At 37.5% G+C, this 18,826-nt stretch overlaps 1 protein-coding gene across 1 annotated transcript; it reads right to left on the reverse strand.

The window, feature by feature from the left end:
• Positions 1-4,746: 4,746 nt before the first annotated feature.
• On the reverse strand, positions 4,747-18,378 carry LOC106054641 (CAP-Gly domain-containing linker protein 1-like). The gene is made up of 5 exons (XM_056039219.1): positions 18,288-18,378; positions 12,019-13,349; positions 10,652-10,831; positions 8,926-8,987; positions 4,747-4,894 (listed from the first exon to the last, which is right to left on the reverse strand). Exons 2-5 carry the CDS (start codon positions 13,318-13,320, stop codon positions 4,780-4,782), a joined length of 1,659 nt encoding a protein of 552 aa, XP_055895194.1. The 5' UTR covers positions 13,321-13,349; positions 18,288-18,378; the 3' UTR covers positions 4,747-4,779.
• Between the last annotated feature and the right edge of the window lie 448 nt (positions 18,379-18,826).

An 18,826-nucleotide genomic window follows, 5' to 3' on the forward strand; every position in this document is an offset into this window, starting at 1 on the left:
CGGACTTGAATGACTGATTTTTTGCTTTGATTTTCTTTATTTTAGGTGAGATTTTAATACTAAACCATCACTTGCCCCAGCGCAGTCAAAGGGGTTTTGAGTTTAAAACCCCTACCATGGGGTTTTGAGTTTGAAACCCCCTAACAAGGGGTTTTGAGTTTGAAACCCCCTACCACGGAGGGGGGGGGGGGGAAGGCGGACTTTAGTGACATGTTTTTTTGCTTTGATTTTGTTAATTTTAGGTAAGATTTTAATACTAAACCATCACTTGCCCCAGCACAGCTAAAGGGGTTTCGAGTTTAAAACCCTACCAGGAGGTTTAGAGTTTAAAACCCCTACAAGGGGATTTTGAGTTTAAAACCCCTAACAGGGGGGTTTTGAGTTTAAAATCCCCTACCAGGGGTTTTTGCAGTTAAATCCCCCTCTTCTATAAAAAAAAATGCAAACGATAATCTCCAAGTGCACAGTTAAGGAAGATTTTGATTTTAAAACCCCCTCCAAAATTTACGATAAACCCCCTCTTCAATATGAAAAAAAAAGCAAATTATGCACTCAAAATGTTATGAGCTTAGCTAAATGGGTTTTGACTCAGTTTTAAGTTTAAACTCCCCTCCAGTGGAGTTTGAAGCTAAAAAATACATCTTCAATTAAAAAAAAAAAAAAAGCAAATTACACACTGTAAAATCTAAGAGCGTAGCCATATGGGTTTTGAGTTTAAACCCCCCCCCCCCCCCGCCAGCGGGGTTTGAAGTTAAAAAATACATCTTCAATGTAAAGAAAAAGCAAATTACGCACTCAAAATGCTATGAGCGTTACCAAAAGGGGTTTTGAGTTCATATCCCCCTTCACAGGGGTTTGATGCTTAAAAATACTTCTTCAATATAAAAAAAAAAGCAAATTACACACTAAAATTATTTGAGCGTAGCCAAGCGAATTGGGGGTTTTGAGTTTAAACTCCTTTCCTCCAGATGGTTTTGAGTTTAAAATCCCCCTACGGAGCATTTTGTGGTGGAAAACCTCTATCTTCAATATTACTCTAAAGCAAAATACAGTTACCAAATTCTATGATCGTAGCTAAATGGGGTTTTGAATTTAAAAAACAACAACAAAGTCCTGGGATTTTTAGTTTAAAACCTCTAACAGATGATTTTGACGATAAAACTTCACTTTTCGATATAAAATCTAAAGCAAACTACAGTCACTCAATTCCAAGAGCGTATCCAAGAGAGGTTACACATTTCTACCAGTGGCGGGGCTCCATTGATAAAGTGCAGTGAATAGTCATCTGCCGAAATTGAAAAACACTAAATGTGGCTCAACAAAGATGGCTAAGACAAATTTTAGGAGTTAGTTATTGAGATCGGGTCTAAATCAAGGAAATCCTATGCCGAACTGGGAGTCGACCCTTTAGTAAGATTGTGAGAGAGCGACGCATAAGGTTTGCGGGACATGTTCTCCGACAAAATGAATTACGCATAAGAAGAGTTGCAATGATATCCTAGTACAACTTGACGCCACTCATTCATTGAGGTCCTCATGGCAGGTGGGAAGAAGCTTCAGACATTACCAGTGACATATTTTTATGGAAACAGCTTGACGTCAAATGCTCCGAACTGCGCGGGAGGGTCTAAGTCAGTAAGAATAGCACATTATGTTTTTGAAATAAAACTTTTTAATAGCAGGAAAATGCACTGTAGATACCTCAGAATATGCATTTTGTTGGCTTTCAATACCAGAAATAGTGCTTGGAGGGGGGCTTCGCCCCGCGCTAGCGCTCCCCAGACTCCATTGCTAGTAATGGCAGGGAATCTACAATTTTATGGAAACAGCTTGACGGCAAATGCGCCAAACGGCGCGGGAGGGTCTAAGTCAGTAAGAATAGCACATTAGGTTTTTGAAATAAAACTTTTTAATAGCAGGAAAATGCACTGTAGATACCTCAGAATATGCATTTTGTTGGCTTTCAATATCAGAAATAGTGCTTGGCGGCGGGGCTTCGCCCCGCGCTGGGGGAGCTCCTAGCGCTCCTAACCCCCCCTCCCCGAAAAAAAATCCTGGCTACGCCCATGCTCGTTATACACCTTGTAATTCCTCACTGCTATCATACTTAGAATATAAATTCGGTTTTCTATCATTAGACAAACTAAATAGAGTCCGCTATATGGTGCTGTGGTGCTATAGTGAAGCTGCTGCGTATCATTTAGGTTGTAAAGGTTGTTAAACAGCATGACTATCTCCTCGCGCTTTACGTCTATCTCAACTGAATTATCCCATTCAACACAGAATGCTTATACGCCATCATTAGATCCTGGTCATGAAAATAAAAACATCATTATTAACTTTGGATTTCATTTAACTTTTTTCTAAAGATCAAGCTCCTTAACCTAAACAATGTCTGAGTCTACCTCTGCTGATGACTAAATAGATCTTCTTCTCAGACTTATGTAGAAGAAGCTTTTTAATTCGATGGAAAAGATGGGAGGGTAAATGGTTTGGGTCTGGTAAGTGAGGTTAAAAAATAGCAGGAGGACTTAGAGAAAGAGGGGAGAAGGAGAATAGTTTCAACATAATCTGAGAATGGGGAGTGAGAGAAATAGCGTGTTCAAAATTTGTACCAAACAGACAGACAGACAGACAAAGTGAGTTTAAGCTGTGCAAAAACACGAAATGAACTAAAACTATCTCACAGTCATTTGTAGTCACGGTTAAGAAATAGCCAAATGATTACAGCAACTCTCTATTAAATTGTACTTGATATAAGAAATATATATATAGTTCGTCCATCGTGGTTCGATGATGACCACTTTGTCATCCAGGGGGCTGAGGGCTTTGCACTGGGGTTTTATGCCTCCTCGTGTGGCTGGTGAGACCTATGTTAGCCCGGATTGTTCGACCGCACACTGGGCAGGTTATTCCAGCTGGAGCTAGTGTCGTTTGTCTTGCTTTTCTTTTCTGGCGTTTTTCTTCTGCCAGCGTTGTTCTTTTTTCCTCAGCAACCTGTGCGCCAGTTTTCACAGCGCGACGCCATGATGCTCTGTCATGTGCCTCTGTCTCCCAGGTGCCAGGGTCTATGCTGAACGCCTTCAGAGAAGCTTTCAGGGTGTCCCTGAAGCGCTTTCTTTGCCCACCTTGCGAGCGCTTTCCTTCGCTTAGTTGGCCATACAAGAGTCGTTTAGGGATGCGGTGGTCTTCCATTCTGTAGACGTGACCTGCCCATCGCAGCTGGAACTGCATCAGGATTGTGTGGATGCTTTGCAGACACGCTCTTCGAAGGACTTCTGTATCTGGTATTTTGTCTTGCCATTTGACATTTAGTATTTTTCTCAGACATGTCATGTGGAAGTGGTTTAGTTTCTTTGCATGTTTACTGTACACTGTCCATGTTTCTGAGGCATAGAGCAATGTAGGGAGGATGACGGCTCTATAGACCACTAGCTTGGTGTTTGTGGTGATACCACGTCTGTTCCAGACATTTGTAGACAGTCTGCCATAGGATGCACTGGCCTTGGCGATACGCAGGTCGATTTCACTATCGATTTTTCCATTTCTGGAGAGTGTGCTGCCAAGATATGTGAATTTGTCCACTGCGTGTATATCCTGTCCATTTATAGTAATGCTTGGATCCGAGTAGGCTTTCCCAGAAGCAGGTAGATATAAGACTTCAGTCTTGTTCGTATTGATGGTAAGGCCAAAGTCTGAGCATGCTCTTGAGAAGTCACTGACGATGCTCTGCAGATCGTTTTCAGAGCAGGCATAATAATTAGGGCACAGTCGTCAGCAAATAACAAGTCTCTGATTACTGCTGCATTTGTTTTTGATTTTGGATCCGAGTAGGCTTTCCCAGAAGCAGGTAGATATAAGACTTCAGTCTTGTTCGTATTGATGGTAAGGCCAAAGTCTGAGCATGCTCTTGAGAAGTCACTGACGATGCTCTGCAGATCGTTTTCAGAGCAGGCATAATAATTAGGGCACAGTCGTCAGCAAATAACAAGTCTCTGATTACTGCTGCAATTGTTTTTGATTTTGCTTTAAGCCGCCTCGGGTTGAATAGGCCACCATCAAACCTGTATGATATATTTATCCCGTTGTTTTCTTCATTTGTGAATGCATCTGTCAGCATAGCGGAGAACATGATACTGAAGAGTGTAGGTGCTAGGACACAGCCTTGTTTTACCCCGTTTGATACTTCGAAGGGCTCTGATGGTTCTCCACTTTCTTGGACACGAGCCTTCATGCCATCATGAAATAATCTCACCATGGTTATGAATTTTTGTGGACAGCCATACTTTGACATGATCTTCCAGAGTCCTTCTCTGCTAACAGTGTCGAATGCCTTTGTTAAGTCGACTATATTGAGGGGTGTATGGGGTATCTAGGAGGGGTAGCACCTCTAGTGGACAGGCAGTCGACCCTCTTTTTGAGGGTAGCTTGGCTCACTCTTGGTCCCCACTCGGTACCCAACTCTGGCACTCAGTACACTGAGGTTCTGTCAAACCTAGCAAGTGAAGTCTGGACTTGGCGGCCTGTGCGTAACGTCACAAAAATAGACTAATCGGACAGAATGGCAAGTACCAGCACAGTGCTGTGGAGTACTCAAGAGCAGGACAAGACACACAGAAAGTCTCTGGTCATCCACTGCACCCAAACTTGTCCCCGGACGTCTTGACCAAATCTTGCTTCCGGAAAAGGATGGGATTTAGGGCGAGAGAGTGAGATCGAAGTGTGGCGCGAATCCTCCTATAAGAAATAAGCAATTTGTTCAATAGCACAATAGTTTTTTTAACTAGTCTTCAAGAAATAGAAAACAATTCCCAGATTGTCGAAACATCTTAACTTACTCGGTTGATAGATTTCCTTTGACATAGTCTCGATATCATTTACAAATTCGGATATCTAAAAAAAAAACACAATAATTTTTTAATGAAACTATAATTTAGACATTTTATTTTTCTCAAGTAGCAGAGGAATGCAATTACAGAGGAGAGAACAGCGCTGACAGAAGGAAAGTGTCAGAGACAAAAAAAAGTCGTGAAAAAAAATAGTAAAAATTATACCTTCAAACAATACACTTAGTTCTATTATTTGTTTTGTACATTTTTTGGCTGCATTATTTTTCTGCGCGGGGGGCAGGGAGGTGAAAAGAATAAACACGACATAAACATACGACATAAACATACGACATAAACATACGACATAAACATACAACATAAACATACAACATAAACATACAACATAAACATACAACATAAACATACAACATAAACATACAACATAAACATACAACATAAACATACAACATAAACATACAACATAAACATACAACATAAACATACAGCATAAACATACAACATAAACATACAACATAAACATACAACATAAACATACAACATAAACATACAACATAAACATACAACATAAACACGACATAAACATACAACATAAACATACAACATAAACATACAACATAAACATACAACATAAACATACAACATAAACATACAACATAAACATACAACATAAACATACAACAGAAACATACAACAGAAACATACAACATAAACATACAACATAAACATACAACATAAACATACAACATAAACATACAACATAAACATACAACATAAACATACAACATAAACATACAACATAAACATACAACATAAACATACAACATAAACATACAACATAAACATACAGCATAAACATACAACATAAACATACAACATAAACATACAACATAAACATACAACATAAACATACAACATAAACACGACATAAACATACAACATAAACATACAACATAAACATACAACATAAACATACAACATAAACATACAACATAAACATACAACATAAACATACAACATAAACATACAACATAAACATACAACATAAACATACAACAGAAACATACAACAGAAACATACAACATAAACATACAACATAAACATACAACAGAAACATACAACAGAAACATACAACAGAAACATACAACAGAAACATACAACATAAACATACAACATAAACATACAACATAAACATACAACATAAACATACAACAGAAACATACAACAGAAACATACAACAGAAACATACAACAGAAACATACAACACAAACATACAACAGAAACATACAACAGAAATTACAACATAAACATACAACAGAAACATACAACAGAAACATACAACAGAAACATACAACATAATCATACAACATAAACATACAACATAAACATACAACAGAAACATACAACAGAAACATACAACAGAAACATACAACAGAAACATACAACAGAAACATACAACAGAAACATACAACAGAAAAATACAACATAAACATACAACATAAACATACAACATAAACATACAACATAAACATACAACATAAACATACAACATAAACATACAACAGAAACATACAACAGAAACATACAACAGAAACATACAACAGAAACATACAACAGAAACATACAACAGAAACATACAACAGAAACATACAACAGAAACATACAACAGAAACATACAACAGAAACATACAACATAAACATACAACAGAATCATACAACAGAAACATACAACAGAAACATACAACAGAAACATACAACAGAAACATACAACAGAAACATACAACAGAAACATACAACAGAAACATACAACATAAACATACAACATAAACATACAACATAAACATACAACATAAACATACAACATAAACATACAAAATAAACATACAACATAAACATAATACATAAACATACAACATATACATACAACATAAACATACAACATAAACATACAACAGAAACATACAACAGAAACATACAACAGAAACATACAACAGAAACATACAACAGAAACATACAACAGAAACATACAACAGAAACATACAACAGAAACATACAACAGAAACATACAACATAAACATACAACATAAACATACAACATAAACATACAACATAAACATACAACATAAACATACAACATAAACATACAACATAAACATACAACATAAACATACAACAGAAACATACAACAGAAACATACAACATAAACATACAACAGAAACATACAACAGAAACATACAACAGAAACATACAACAGAAACATACAACATAAACATACAACAGAATCATACAACAGAAACATACAACAGAAACATACAACATAAACATACAACAGAAACATACAACAGAAACATACAACAGAAACATACAACAGAAACATACAACAGAAACATACAACATAAACATACAACATAAACATACAACATAAACATACAACATAAACATACAAAATAAACATACAACATAAACATAATACATAAACATACAACATAAACATACAACATAAACATACAACATAAACATACAACAGAAACATACAACAGAAACATACAACAGAAACATACAACAGAAACATACAACAGAAACATACAACAGAAACATACAACAGAAACATACAACAGAAACATACAACAGAAACATACAACAGAAACATACAACATAAACATACAACATAAACATACAACATAAACATACAACATAAACATACAACATAAACATACAACATAAACATACAACATAAACATACAACATAAACATACAACATAAACATACAACATAAACATACAACATAAACATACAACGTAAACATACAACATAAACATACAACATAAACATACAACATAAACATACAACATAAACATACAACAGAAACATACAACAGAAACATACAACAGAAACATACAACAGAAACATACAACATAAACATACAACATAAACATACAACATAAACATACAACATAAACATACAACATAAACATACAACAGAAACATACAACAGAAACATACAACAGAAACATACAACAGAAACATACAACATAAACATACAACAGAAACATACAACAGAAACATACAACAGAAACATACAACAGAAACATACAACATAAACATACAACAGAAACATACAACAGAAACATACAACAGAAACATACAACAGAAACATACAACATAAACATACAACAGAAACATACAACAGAAACATACAACAGAAACATACAACAGAAACATACAACAGAAACATACAACAGAAACATACAACAGAAACATACAACATAAACATACAACATAAACATACAACATAAACATACAACATAAACATACAACATAAACATACAACATAAACATACAAAATAAACATACAACATAAACATAATACATAAACATACAACATAAACATACAACATAAACATACAACATAAACATACAACAGAAACATACAACAGAAACATACAACAGAAACATACAACAGAAACATACAACAGAAACATACAACAGAAACATACAACAGAAACATACAACAGAAACATACAACAGAAACATACAACATAAACATACAACATAAACATACAACATAAACATACAACATAAACATACAACATAAACATACAACATAAACATACAACATAAACATACAACATAAACATACAACATAAACATACAACATAAACATACAACATAAACATACAACATAAACATACAACATAAACATACAACATAAACATACAACGTAAACATACAACATAAACATACAACATAAACATACAACATAAACATACAACATAAACATACAACATAAACATACAACAGAAACATACAACAGAAACATACAACAGAAACATACAACAGAAACATACAACAGAAACATACAACAGAAACATACAACAGAAACATACAACAGAAACATACAAAATAAACATACAACATAAACATACAACATAAACATACAACATAAACATACAACATAAACATACAACATAAACATACAACATAAACATACAATCGCATTTCTTTATTTTGGATGGAGCCTCAATGTTAAGTCTATTTTTACATCTCGTCTTATCAGCTTGTGAATTCTTCATGAAAATGAACACAGATTTCGAAAACGGCTCCGATGATTTTCATATAATTTACACAGTTTATCTGTATCTTTGAGAAAGAAAAATCTAATTGACCATGCAGGGAGTAAACAACTTGACGGTTATAATTTTGTTTGAAGTCTAATAGTTTATAATTGGGTATTGAGGTCTCAACAGTTTTAACTTGAACACACACATGTCAGTGAGAACACCTGCGTGTCTTCAGTACAGAGTAGAATACATTAAATGACAAGACGCTCGGGAACATTTCGCCACCATCTTCAAAATCTGAATCGATCCCGTCCTATGGTCCAACTAGACACTCGTTTAATGTCCTTAAATGTCCTTTAATGGTGTCCTATTAATAGAAAAGAAACGATCCCTACTAAAGTCGTTGAGTTTCGTAAAGGTGAAAATGTCTTTAAGTTAATTTTTTTTCCAGAGTGAGACTAAAAAAATAATACTTGAAAAAAAATATATATAATGAAAGTGATATCAAGCGTAAAATGTATGAATTAGTTTGGATCAGTCATGCAAGTAAGTTTGTCGTGGATCTAGACATACAACAATAAATCTGAACGATTAGAAATATTTTACTAATTGTTTTTGTTTAGCGCTTTTACATGCTTTTAGCTTTCTTAAGACGCAATGATCCTATCAATTGTCTAGACCAGTTGGGAAAATGGGGGGGGGGGGAAGGAGAAAGAAGGGGAGATCTGGGTGAATTTTACAGTATATCTGGGTTTTTTTTAAAGCATTCCTAAATTCGAACTCACGACTCAAGCCACCTCAACCTGACATTCTAACCACTTTGCTAATGAGGTGTCTATGAAAATAGTAGATTGTATAGTAATGTATTGTCTGTTTCAAACCTACTTTAAAGCGAATAAAACCTATAAAGGGGACTAATTAAGCTTATGCCACCACCTCAGTCAAGTACAATTTCTTTCCCTTGCTCGAGATACCAAACAAATATATTAATTAATGTTTTTTATGATTATTGTGTTGTCAGGTAAAAGAAATAATTGTGCGAAATTTCAGCTTGATCCGCGATTGGGTGTGGGAGAAATAACGTGTACAAACTTTTGGCCAGACAGCAGACAGACAGAGTGAGTTGGTATAGCCTTGTAAAACAAGTGCGAGGTAGGTGAGTCTCGTAACAACGTAATCCTTGCTGACGATGACATGTTATTGTATTGGAAGGTCAAGTTAACCTATGCTCTGCTAGGCGATGTTCGGAGGTCGAATGGTTCAAGTACTCGTCGGAGATAAATTATGTTTAACCATATTATCTTCCTCTTCTTCTCCCAGTAAAAATTCTGTAGCTAATTGTAAGCTTATATCTTTTTTATGAAAGCACTAAAACTTCAAAATTCAAAGTAATATAACAAGCAAAATACACAGTTTATATTAAGTGTATCAATTACTTTGGATAAGTCATGTAATTAAATTTGTAATAAGCCTCATTCGACAATCTATAAAGGGGACTAACTCAGCTTATACTACTCTTCAGTAGAGTACTGTTTCTTTCCCTTGTTTGAGATACCAAAAAAAAGGAATAATTGTAATTGTGCCAAATTTCAGCTTGTTCCGAGATTGGAGTTGGCCATACAGTCAGACAGACAAAGTGAGCTGATATAAACTTTGTAAAAATTGGACATTGACGATCTTATTTAGTTCAATTTGCTTAGATACACACAAAGTGTGTCCACAGAAATAAATCGTGAGTCTTACTTTAACATCAACCCTAGTAAACTTCTTCTGCAATGTCATCATGACCTCGTCGTGGGACGTCCTCGTCTGGGTCAAGGTTGTTGGAAGTGTCTCCGTGTATTTTTTCAAATCTTGTATCTCTAACGAAATGTCCATAAGGAATGTTTTATTCTCCTTGATATTTTTTGCCAAGTGTTTGCTCTGCAAAGAAAACAAAAAGCAAATTGTTTAATTTCCATATTTGGTAATTGTACAATGAAATGGTTACTTAGTGTTAAGAGCGAGATCTTGTATGTGGCAGCCCGGCTCATGTAAAGTCTTTGAGCTTCGTTAAGTTCGTGTAAGTTCTCCGTCTGAGAATTAAACATGAACTTTATAGTGTACATCTAAGGCTAGCATGAAGACATTGATTTGAGAACTGAACAATAAGAAAGATTTACTTTTAACAGTAAGATGGGTTTACTAACAAAGAGGCTGAGCATTATTTTCATAACTTTAGTCTAACTCAGTGATTCACAAAGTACGGTCCGCGGGCCACATTCGGCCCGCGAAAAGGTTCCATCAGGCCCGCTAAAACGTCGACAAAAAGTGTAGGTACCACTGGTCTAACACATTGTACGTTATCTAATTGTCATGAAGATAGACCTAGTCTAGATTCTAGATCTAGACCTAGTTGTACTGTTTGCTTTTATGTGAAAACAAAAACGTCAAATGATTTTTTTTACAATTTTATCAATTTAAACGATCAAAACAAGACTATGGCTTAACTATTCCTGGCCCATTGGTCACTTTGATGGGGGCCACCTTGTATGTAATCTTGTTGTTTGTAAGTTAGCGTAAAAACATTTTTTTTATGTGCCTCTTAATGATCAAACACGCACAAACCAAAATTGTTTAACTCTTTGTCTCCGTAATTATGTTCCTCGTTTCGAAAATAGTATTCATTTTTCTCATTTGTATTTCACTATCCTGTTATAATATAACTTAAGAAGATGATGTGAAACACAAACACGCAGTTACATGCAATAAATGTTCACTTTGATAAATGGACATAGTGTGAACTATGGATGGCTTCCTGGTCGTGTGCTATTGTCTCTTGACTCTAGATATGTGGTCTACAAAGTCTCGGGTTCAAACCCTTCCCGCCGCCATCCTGTGGGAGGCTTGTATTAGGATGTTATACTCCTGCGCTGTGTTTTCAAGTTCTTTGAATTGGTTGTGTTGTCTGGTGTTTGCAGAGAGCCTGTATAGTGAGAATCGCTACAATACTTAAGTACACCAGGTTAAAATTTTTACTAAGAGTAGGCCTAGTTGCAATGAGTAAATGACCTGAATTCTATCGTCAGTTTAAGTACTTGAAACATTTAGACACACAATCAAATACTTACATTACTATCTAATGCTTCTATGTTTGACTGCATTGTTTGAGTCGTTTCTTTATTCATGTTCCAATATGAGACGATCATTTTCTTGAGTTGTAATAAGTCACTTATGCAGATTTCAATTTGATATATTTTACTAGAAGCAGTTTGATGATCAGATGTAAGGGTCGCTAAACTTAAATTAGTCTTGAGTTGATCACATTTCACCGCTTCCGAAAATTTTTCAAATTTGACTTGTAGTTCTTTTTGCTTCTCGATAATCATTTTCATCTGATCCGCTCTCTCAAGCATTCTGTCACTTATGTCCAGAATTTTCCTAACGTTCTCTCGTGACCGTTGGTCAGGTAAAAAGTAAGACATTTGTTCTGGATAATTCTCAACAAAATGTTTCAGTGAGTTAAGCTGTTTGGATATTTCGTCGACTTTAGAGCTTATCGATTGCTCATACTGTTCCTGTCTCCTTAGTACAGCAGTTGACCGTTTTTCGCAGTGAGATGCTATTTCGCTGAGATCTAGTTCAAACCAGTCTTGCGTAGTTTTACTGGAATTTAGGTCGAGCAAGTTTGATGCAGATTCATCTTCTATTTTAAGGACCGCTGCATTTTCAAAATGTTTTTCGCATGTTTTAATTCTTTGCGATAAACTTTCAGTGTGTAACTTTATATATTCTTTCATGGCGTTAATTTCGTTTGTTACATCACTTAATCTGGAGTTCATTTTGGTATCGATATTTAACTGACTTCTGGAGTTCATTTTGGTATCGATATTTAACTGACTTCTGGAGTTCATTTTGGTATCGATATTTAACTGACTTCTGGAGTTCATTTTGGTATCGATATTTAACTGACTTCTGGAGTTCATTTTGGTATCGATATTTAACTGACTTCTGGAGTTCATTTTGGTATCGATATTTAACTGACTTCTGGAGTTCATTTTGGTATCGATATTTAACTGACTTCTGGAGTTCATTTTGGTATCGATATTTAACTGACTTCTGGAGTTCATTTTGGTATCGATATTTAACTGACTTCTGGAGTTCATTTTGGTATCGATATTTAACTGACTTCTGGAGTTCATTTTGGTATCGATATTTAACTGACTTCTGGAGTTCATTTTGGTATCGATATTTAACTGACTTCTGGCTAATTCTTCAATCTGTTGTTTCCCCATGCAATCTTTTTCAAGACTTTCTATTTTCTGGAGAAAAGTTTCCATTAAAGTTGTGAGATTTTCATATTTTTTACTTAGTTCAGAGATACGCTCTTCGGTCCCTTGACTATAGCGTTGATTGGATTCATTGAATTGCATAGAGCTCAGTTCACATTCGTTAGGATCAACTGTAAAATTAAACAACAAGTAAACCATTTTTAAAAACGTTTAAAAAAAAGTAAAATTTCTCAATATTACAAGATGATTCTCCCTTTTTGTATAAAAAATATTAATTACAATAAATTAATTAACTAGTTGGTTAATTTTTGTATTGATTCATGTATTGTCTTCGACAATGAATAAATGTGCAAAGTTTAAACTTTATCCTAAAATTGAAAGTGTGATAAATAACGAATACAAGCTTTGTACTAGACAGAGTCAGTTTATATAAGCTTTGTACTAGACAGAGTCAGTTTATATAAGCTCTGTACTAGACAGAGTCAGTTTATATAAGCTCTGTGCTAGACAGAGTCAGTTTATATAAGCTCTGTACTAGACAGAGTCAGTTTATATAAGCTCTGTACTAGACAGAGTCAGTTTATATAAGCTTTGTACTAGACAGAGTCAGTTTATATAAGCTTTGTACTAGACAGAGTCAGTTTATATAAGCTCTGTACTAGACAGAGTCAGTTTATATAAGCTTTGTAAAAATAAGCATTAGAACAACACATTTAGAAAAAAAAATTTTTAAACTCATATCTAGTCCTTGAACGGTACACCAGTATGTCATCTGTTTGGTAAGCAATGCAGGTCAAGTGACAAACGATAATGAGCTGTCTAGATAGACGAAACGGACAGTAAAACTAATTTAATAAATGTGTATTAGCAAAGAAGTTTAGGAATTAATATTTAAAATATTGTTACGAATCTCACTATCCAGGCTCTCTGCAAACAGCACCATACACCACCAACTTAAAGAACTTGACAAGTCAGGGCTCCAAAATAACGTAAAGGTTTAATGTCCATAAATAACAGCCAATACTGTACAATTGGCAGCACGTAGAACAGTACAAATAGCTCTGCGATAACACCGTTCCGCCGTATCAAGTCTTGCACTGGCCTCTCCGTCTCGTTCCGGGCTTGCACTGGGTTCAACAGTTCGGGACTGACTTCACACACTTGGGCTCGTTGTGTCGGACTCGATCACAGACCAAGATCAAGACGCCGTTCGTCTCAACTGTACTTGACAGTACTCCGCACTGAACCGTCGTAATGCTCCGTACAGAACCACACCGTTGAACTGTGCTGTAGTCGACCGTGTTCTGAACTCCTGTCGTGAACCCGCTTTCTGAACCGTCTTGACTGCGTCACCTCCGCTCTTATATAGGGTCCCTACTGGCCTTCTCGAACCGGACAGAACGCCGCTCGACGTTTCTAGGTGGTCAGATGACTACAACTCTCGTGACGCCCCTGAGCTCTGTTCAGGTCGGCGATCCTTCCCGAACTCTCTTGTTGACACTCGTCTCGGCCGATCGTCGTAACTCGTCACGGTTGACCGCTCGTCTAGCGCTGGCCTGGGGCGATTTGCGTCGGCTGACTACACACACACCACTACCCCCATCTGTGCCACCACCAGGTTTATAACACTGCCCCCTCCTTAGATCTGTCCGTCCCGGACAGAATCAACATCATGGCATTGTCTGTGAAGTTTCATCGCTGTAGGTGGGGGTCGATCGGTGGCAGTTGGCTTGCGTCTTGAGCTTAATGGCGCCATCCATGTTGCAGTCAGCAATTGTCGCTTCCTTCTTCTCCTCCAGTTTGCCTTGACTTGGTTGCCTCGCCGTCGTGCTTTCATCGCCATCCACGTGAGAAAACGTTTTCTTCTCCTCCAGTTAGCCTTCATCTGGTTGTATCGACCTCGTGATCGCATGGTCATCCATATTGCACTCAGCAAAAGTCGCCTTCTTCTTCTTCTCCGCCAGTTGGTCTTCATGTGGCTGCAGTTATTTCTTGGTAGAATCACCATGCACGTTGGACTACGCAAACGCCGCCTTCTTCTTTTCCTCCAGTTGATCGTCCTCTTGTTGCAGTGACGTTGTGGTTGCATCGCTCTCTTGTCGGTCGGTACCGAGGACAGCCACTTGACACATGGAGAGGTAAAGGATGTAAGGGCAGGGATTACCAAGACTGTTGACCAAAGAGGTGACTTTATAGGGCTTTGCGAAGAAGGACTGGGATGGGCTTCAAATCCACAGGACAGGGAATTGTGGGACAAGTCATCATCTTCAGCCTTGTCTGGGGGGCATGCTTGTGGGGCAGGTTGGTAACACTCCTCGTGCAAAGGTCCCTCGTCTTCGGCTTCAGGCTCCATTTGGCTTTCTTCACCACCATCAGGACCTCTCTCTCTCGTCTCAGTATCGGGCCAATCGCCTGTTGGTTTCAGACCTGGTCGATGACTTTCATCGTGCGAATGTCCATCAACTTCAACGTCAAGCTTCCTTGGATTCTTTTCACCACCATCAGGACTTTCCTCTCCAGTCTTGGCAGCCTGACCAACGTCTGTTGGGTGCCGATCTGGCTGGTATCTTCCGACTTGCGATTGTCTCTCAACGACTTCATCAGGTATCATTGGGTTCTCATGATCACCATCAGGGCTTCTCTCGCTGGTCTTAGAATCTGGGCAAACGTCAGTAGGGTCCAACCTTTGTAGGCCACTTTCAACATGCAAACGTTCCTCAGCAACATGTTTGGACGCGGAGCAAACATTCACTTGATCTGTCTTGCTGTTTGATGTGCTCATATCAGGTACAGCTGCATCACAAGCTTCTGTTGGACTATAGGCCGCTTCTCTTGTCTCTTCTTCGCTCTCTTTCTGATTCTCAGGTCTGTACTCCTTGTCTTCGGATTCACAGGCAGTACCACCTTCACCAGCATTGCCGTTGTTACTGCTTATTGATTCACAGCATTGGGTGGGTAATAGTTCATTGTCCAACGATGGTGAATCTCCTTCATCTTTCAAGTCTCCTTGGTCGTACAAGGTTACTTCCACCACGCCCATCGTTTTCATCACGGGGCTCGTCACTTCCTTCGCTGAGGTACACATCTTTTTAATCTCTCTACAGAACTCCTCGGTGTTCTTCTTCAATGTCACACTCATCTCGTCTAGCATAGCTGCCATCTGTTTCTGCATGATACTGGTACTGGTGATCTGTTGCTGCATGCTACTGATGAGCTGTTCCAGCAAGTTAGGTTCGACTTCAAAAAGATATGTGTCCGGATCTTCTTTTTCTTCCAACATGTCTTCTCGGAGGCGTGCTTGTAAAGTTTCCTTGTTACCATATACCTTCAGCCTTCGTCCACGGAGTTCTTCCTTCAGTTCTCTAAATTCAAGTTCGTACAGCAGTTTCAGACGAGCCATAGTAGATCCGATCCAATCCGATTCCGAACCTATCCCACTTCTGACACCAGTTGTTACGAATCTCACTATCCAGGCTCTCTGCAAACAGCACCATACACCACCAACTTAAAGAACTTGACAAGTCAGGGCTCCAAAATAACGTAAAGGTTTAATGTCCATAAATAACAGCCAATACTGTACAATTGGCAGCACGTAGAACAGTACAAATAGCTCTGCGATAACACCGTTCCGCCGTATCAAGTCTTGCACTGGCCTCTCCGTCTCGTTCCGGGCTTGCACTGGGTTCAACAGTTCGGGACTGACTTCACACACTTGGGCTCGTTGTGTCGGACTCGATCACAGACCAAGATCAAGACGCCGTTCGTCTCAACTGTACTTGACAGTACTCCGCACTGAACCGTCGTAATGCTCCGTACAGAACCACACCGTTGAACTGTGCTGTAGTCGACCGTGTTCTGAACTCCTGTCGTGAACCCGCTTTCTGAACCGTCTTGACTGCGTCACCTCCGCTCTTATATAGGGTCCCTACTGGCCTTCTCGAACCGGACAGAACGCCGCTCGACGTTTCTAGGTGGTCAGATGACTACAACTCTCGTGACGCCCCTGAGCTCTGTTCAGGTCGGCGATCCTTCCCGAACTCTCTTGTTGACACTCGTCTCGGCCGATCGTCGTAACTCGTCACGGTTGACCGCTCGTCTAGCGCTGGCCTGGGGCGATTTGCGTCGGCTGACTACACACACACCACTACCCCCATCTGTGCCACCACCAGGTTTATAACAATATATATGAAAGAAAAAAATGAATATATTGTTGCAGATTAACTTACAAGTACGTTCAAGCACTCTATAATAATCTAATAAATATTATTATGGTAATTAGCTTCTCTATTCATCGCAATAATCTGTGGTGTTAACAGTTCCACACATCTAGTGCAACAAAATGTCATCTTAACAGTTCCAAACATCTAGTGCAACAAAATGTCATCTTAACAGTTCCAAACATCTAGTGCAACAAAATGTCATGTTAACAGTTCCAAACATCTAGTGCAACAAAATGTCATGTTAACCGTTCCAAACATCTAGTGCAACAAAATGTCATGTTAAAAGTTCCAAACATCTAGTGCAACAAAATGTCATGTTAACAGTTCCAAACATCTAGTGCAACAAAATGTCATGTTAACAGTTCCAAACATCTAGTGCAACAATTTGTGGTGTTAACAGTTCAACACATCTAGTGCAACAAACTTTTGTGTAAACAGTTCCAAACATCTAGGGCAACAATCTGTCATGTTAACAGTTCCAAACATCTAGTGCAACAAACTTTTGTGTAAACAGTTCCAAACATCTAGTGCAACAATCTGTCATGTTAACAGTTCCACACATCTAGTGCAACAAACTTTTGTGTAAACAGTTCCAAACATCTAGTGCAACAAAATGTCATGTTTACCGTTCCAAACATCTAGTGCAACAGTTTCAAACATAAAGGTATTTACCGATCAGAGAAAAGTTAACTCGTATAAACAGTTTGTAATCTAAAATTATGTTTTATAAATTGCTATACAGATTTCGATATCATTTGGTGTTATTTATCTCTATCAAGCAAGTCATTATGGCTATGTTGTGAAGCCCTTTGTGTTTATTGTATACAGTCTTATGATACAGCATAAAACTTCTTACCTTTAACCCTGGTGCTAAGACTATGCCCTCACCTTTGACCCTGATGCTAAGACTATGCCCTCACCTTTGACCCTGGTGCTAAGACTATGCCTTGCTTCACTTTCTGAAGAACACTTCCTGGCCTCATCTGAGATATTTATTTCTTCATTGTCATCTGTACTCGATCAAACAGAGTATACAGACATTTAGCATGTAATGCCAATTGGTGTTATTCTCATTATTAAAATTAGTACAGATGTATGTAGTACTGTTTACGTTTTCTGCTGTAAATAGAATTGATAATTATTTGAAAAACTCTTTCAGAGGAACTGGAAAAATTCACATTTAAACATTTAAAGTTGTCTCTCTTACATGTATTTCATTTTTATTTGTTTACTTTGAAAACTGTATTGGAAATGACAATGACATTTTTTTTTTCTTTGAATACTATTAAAACTTTTGAGTACCAGAATATTTATTACAAGTCTAGCTATGTTTACATATTGCGACTATAGAAGGGGATGGTCGTTGTCGTTATGTTCAATAACATTGAGACATAAAGGTGACAATGGCTGTCAGGTAAGCCAATAAA

The sequence above is a fragment of the Biomphalaria glabrata genome, chromosome 8 (genome assembly GCF_947242115.1).
Source record: "Biomphalaria glabrata chromosome 8, xgBioGlab47.1, whole genome shotgun sequence".
Classification (NCBI taxonomy): Eukaryota; Metazoa; Mollusca; class Gastropoda; family Planorbidae; genus Biomphalaria; species Biomphalaria glabrata.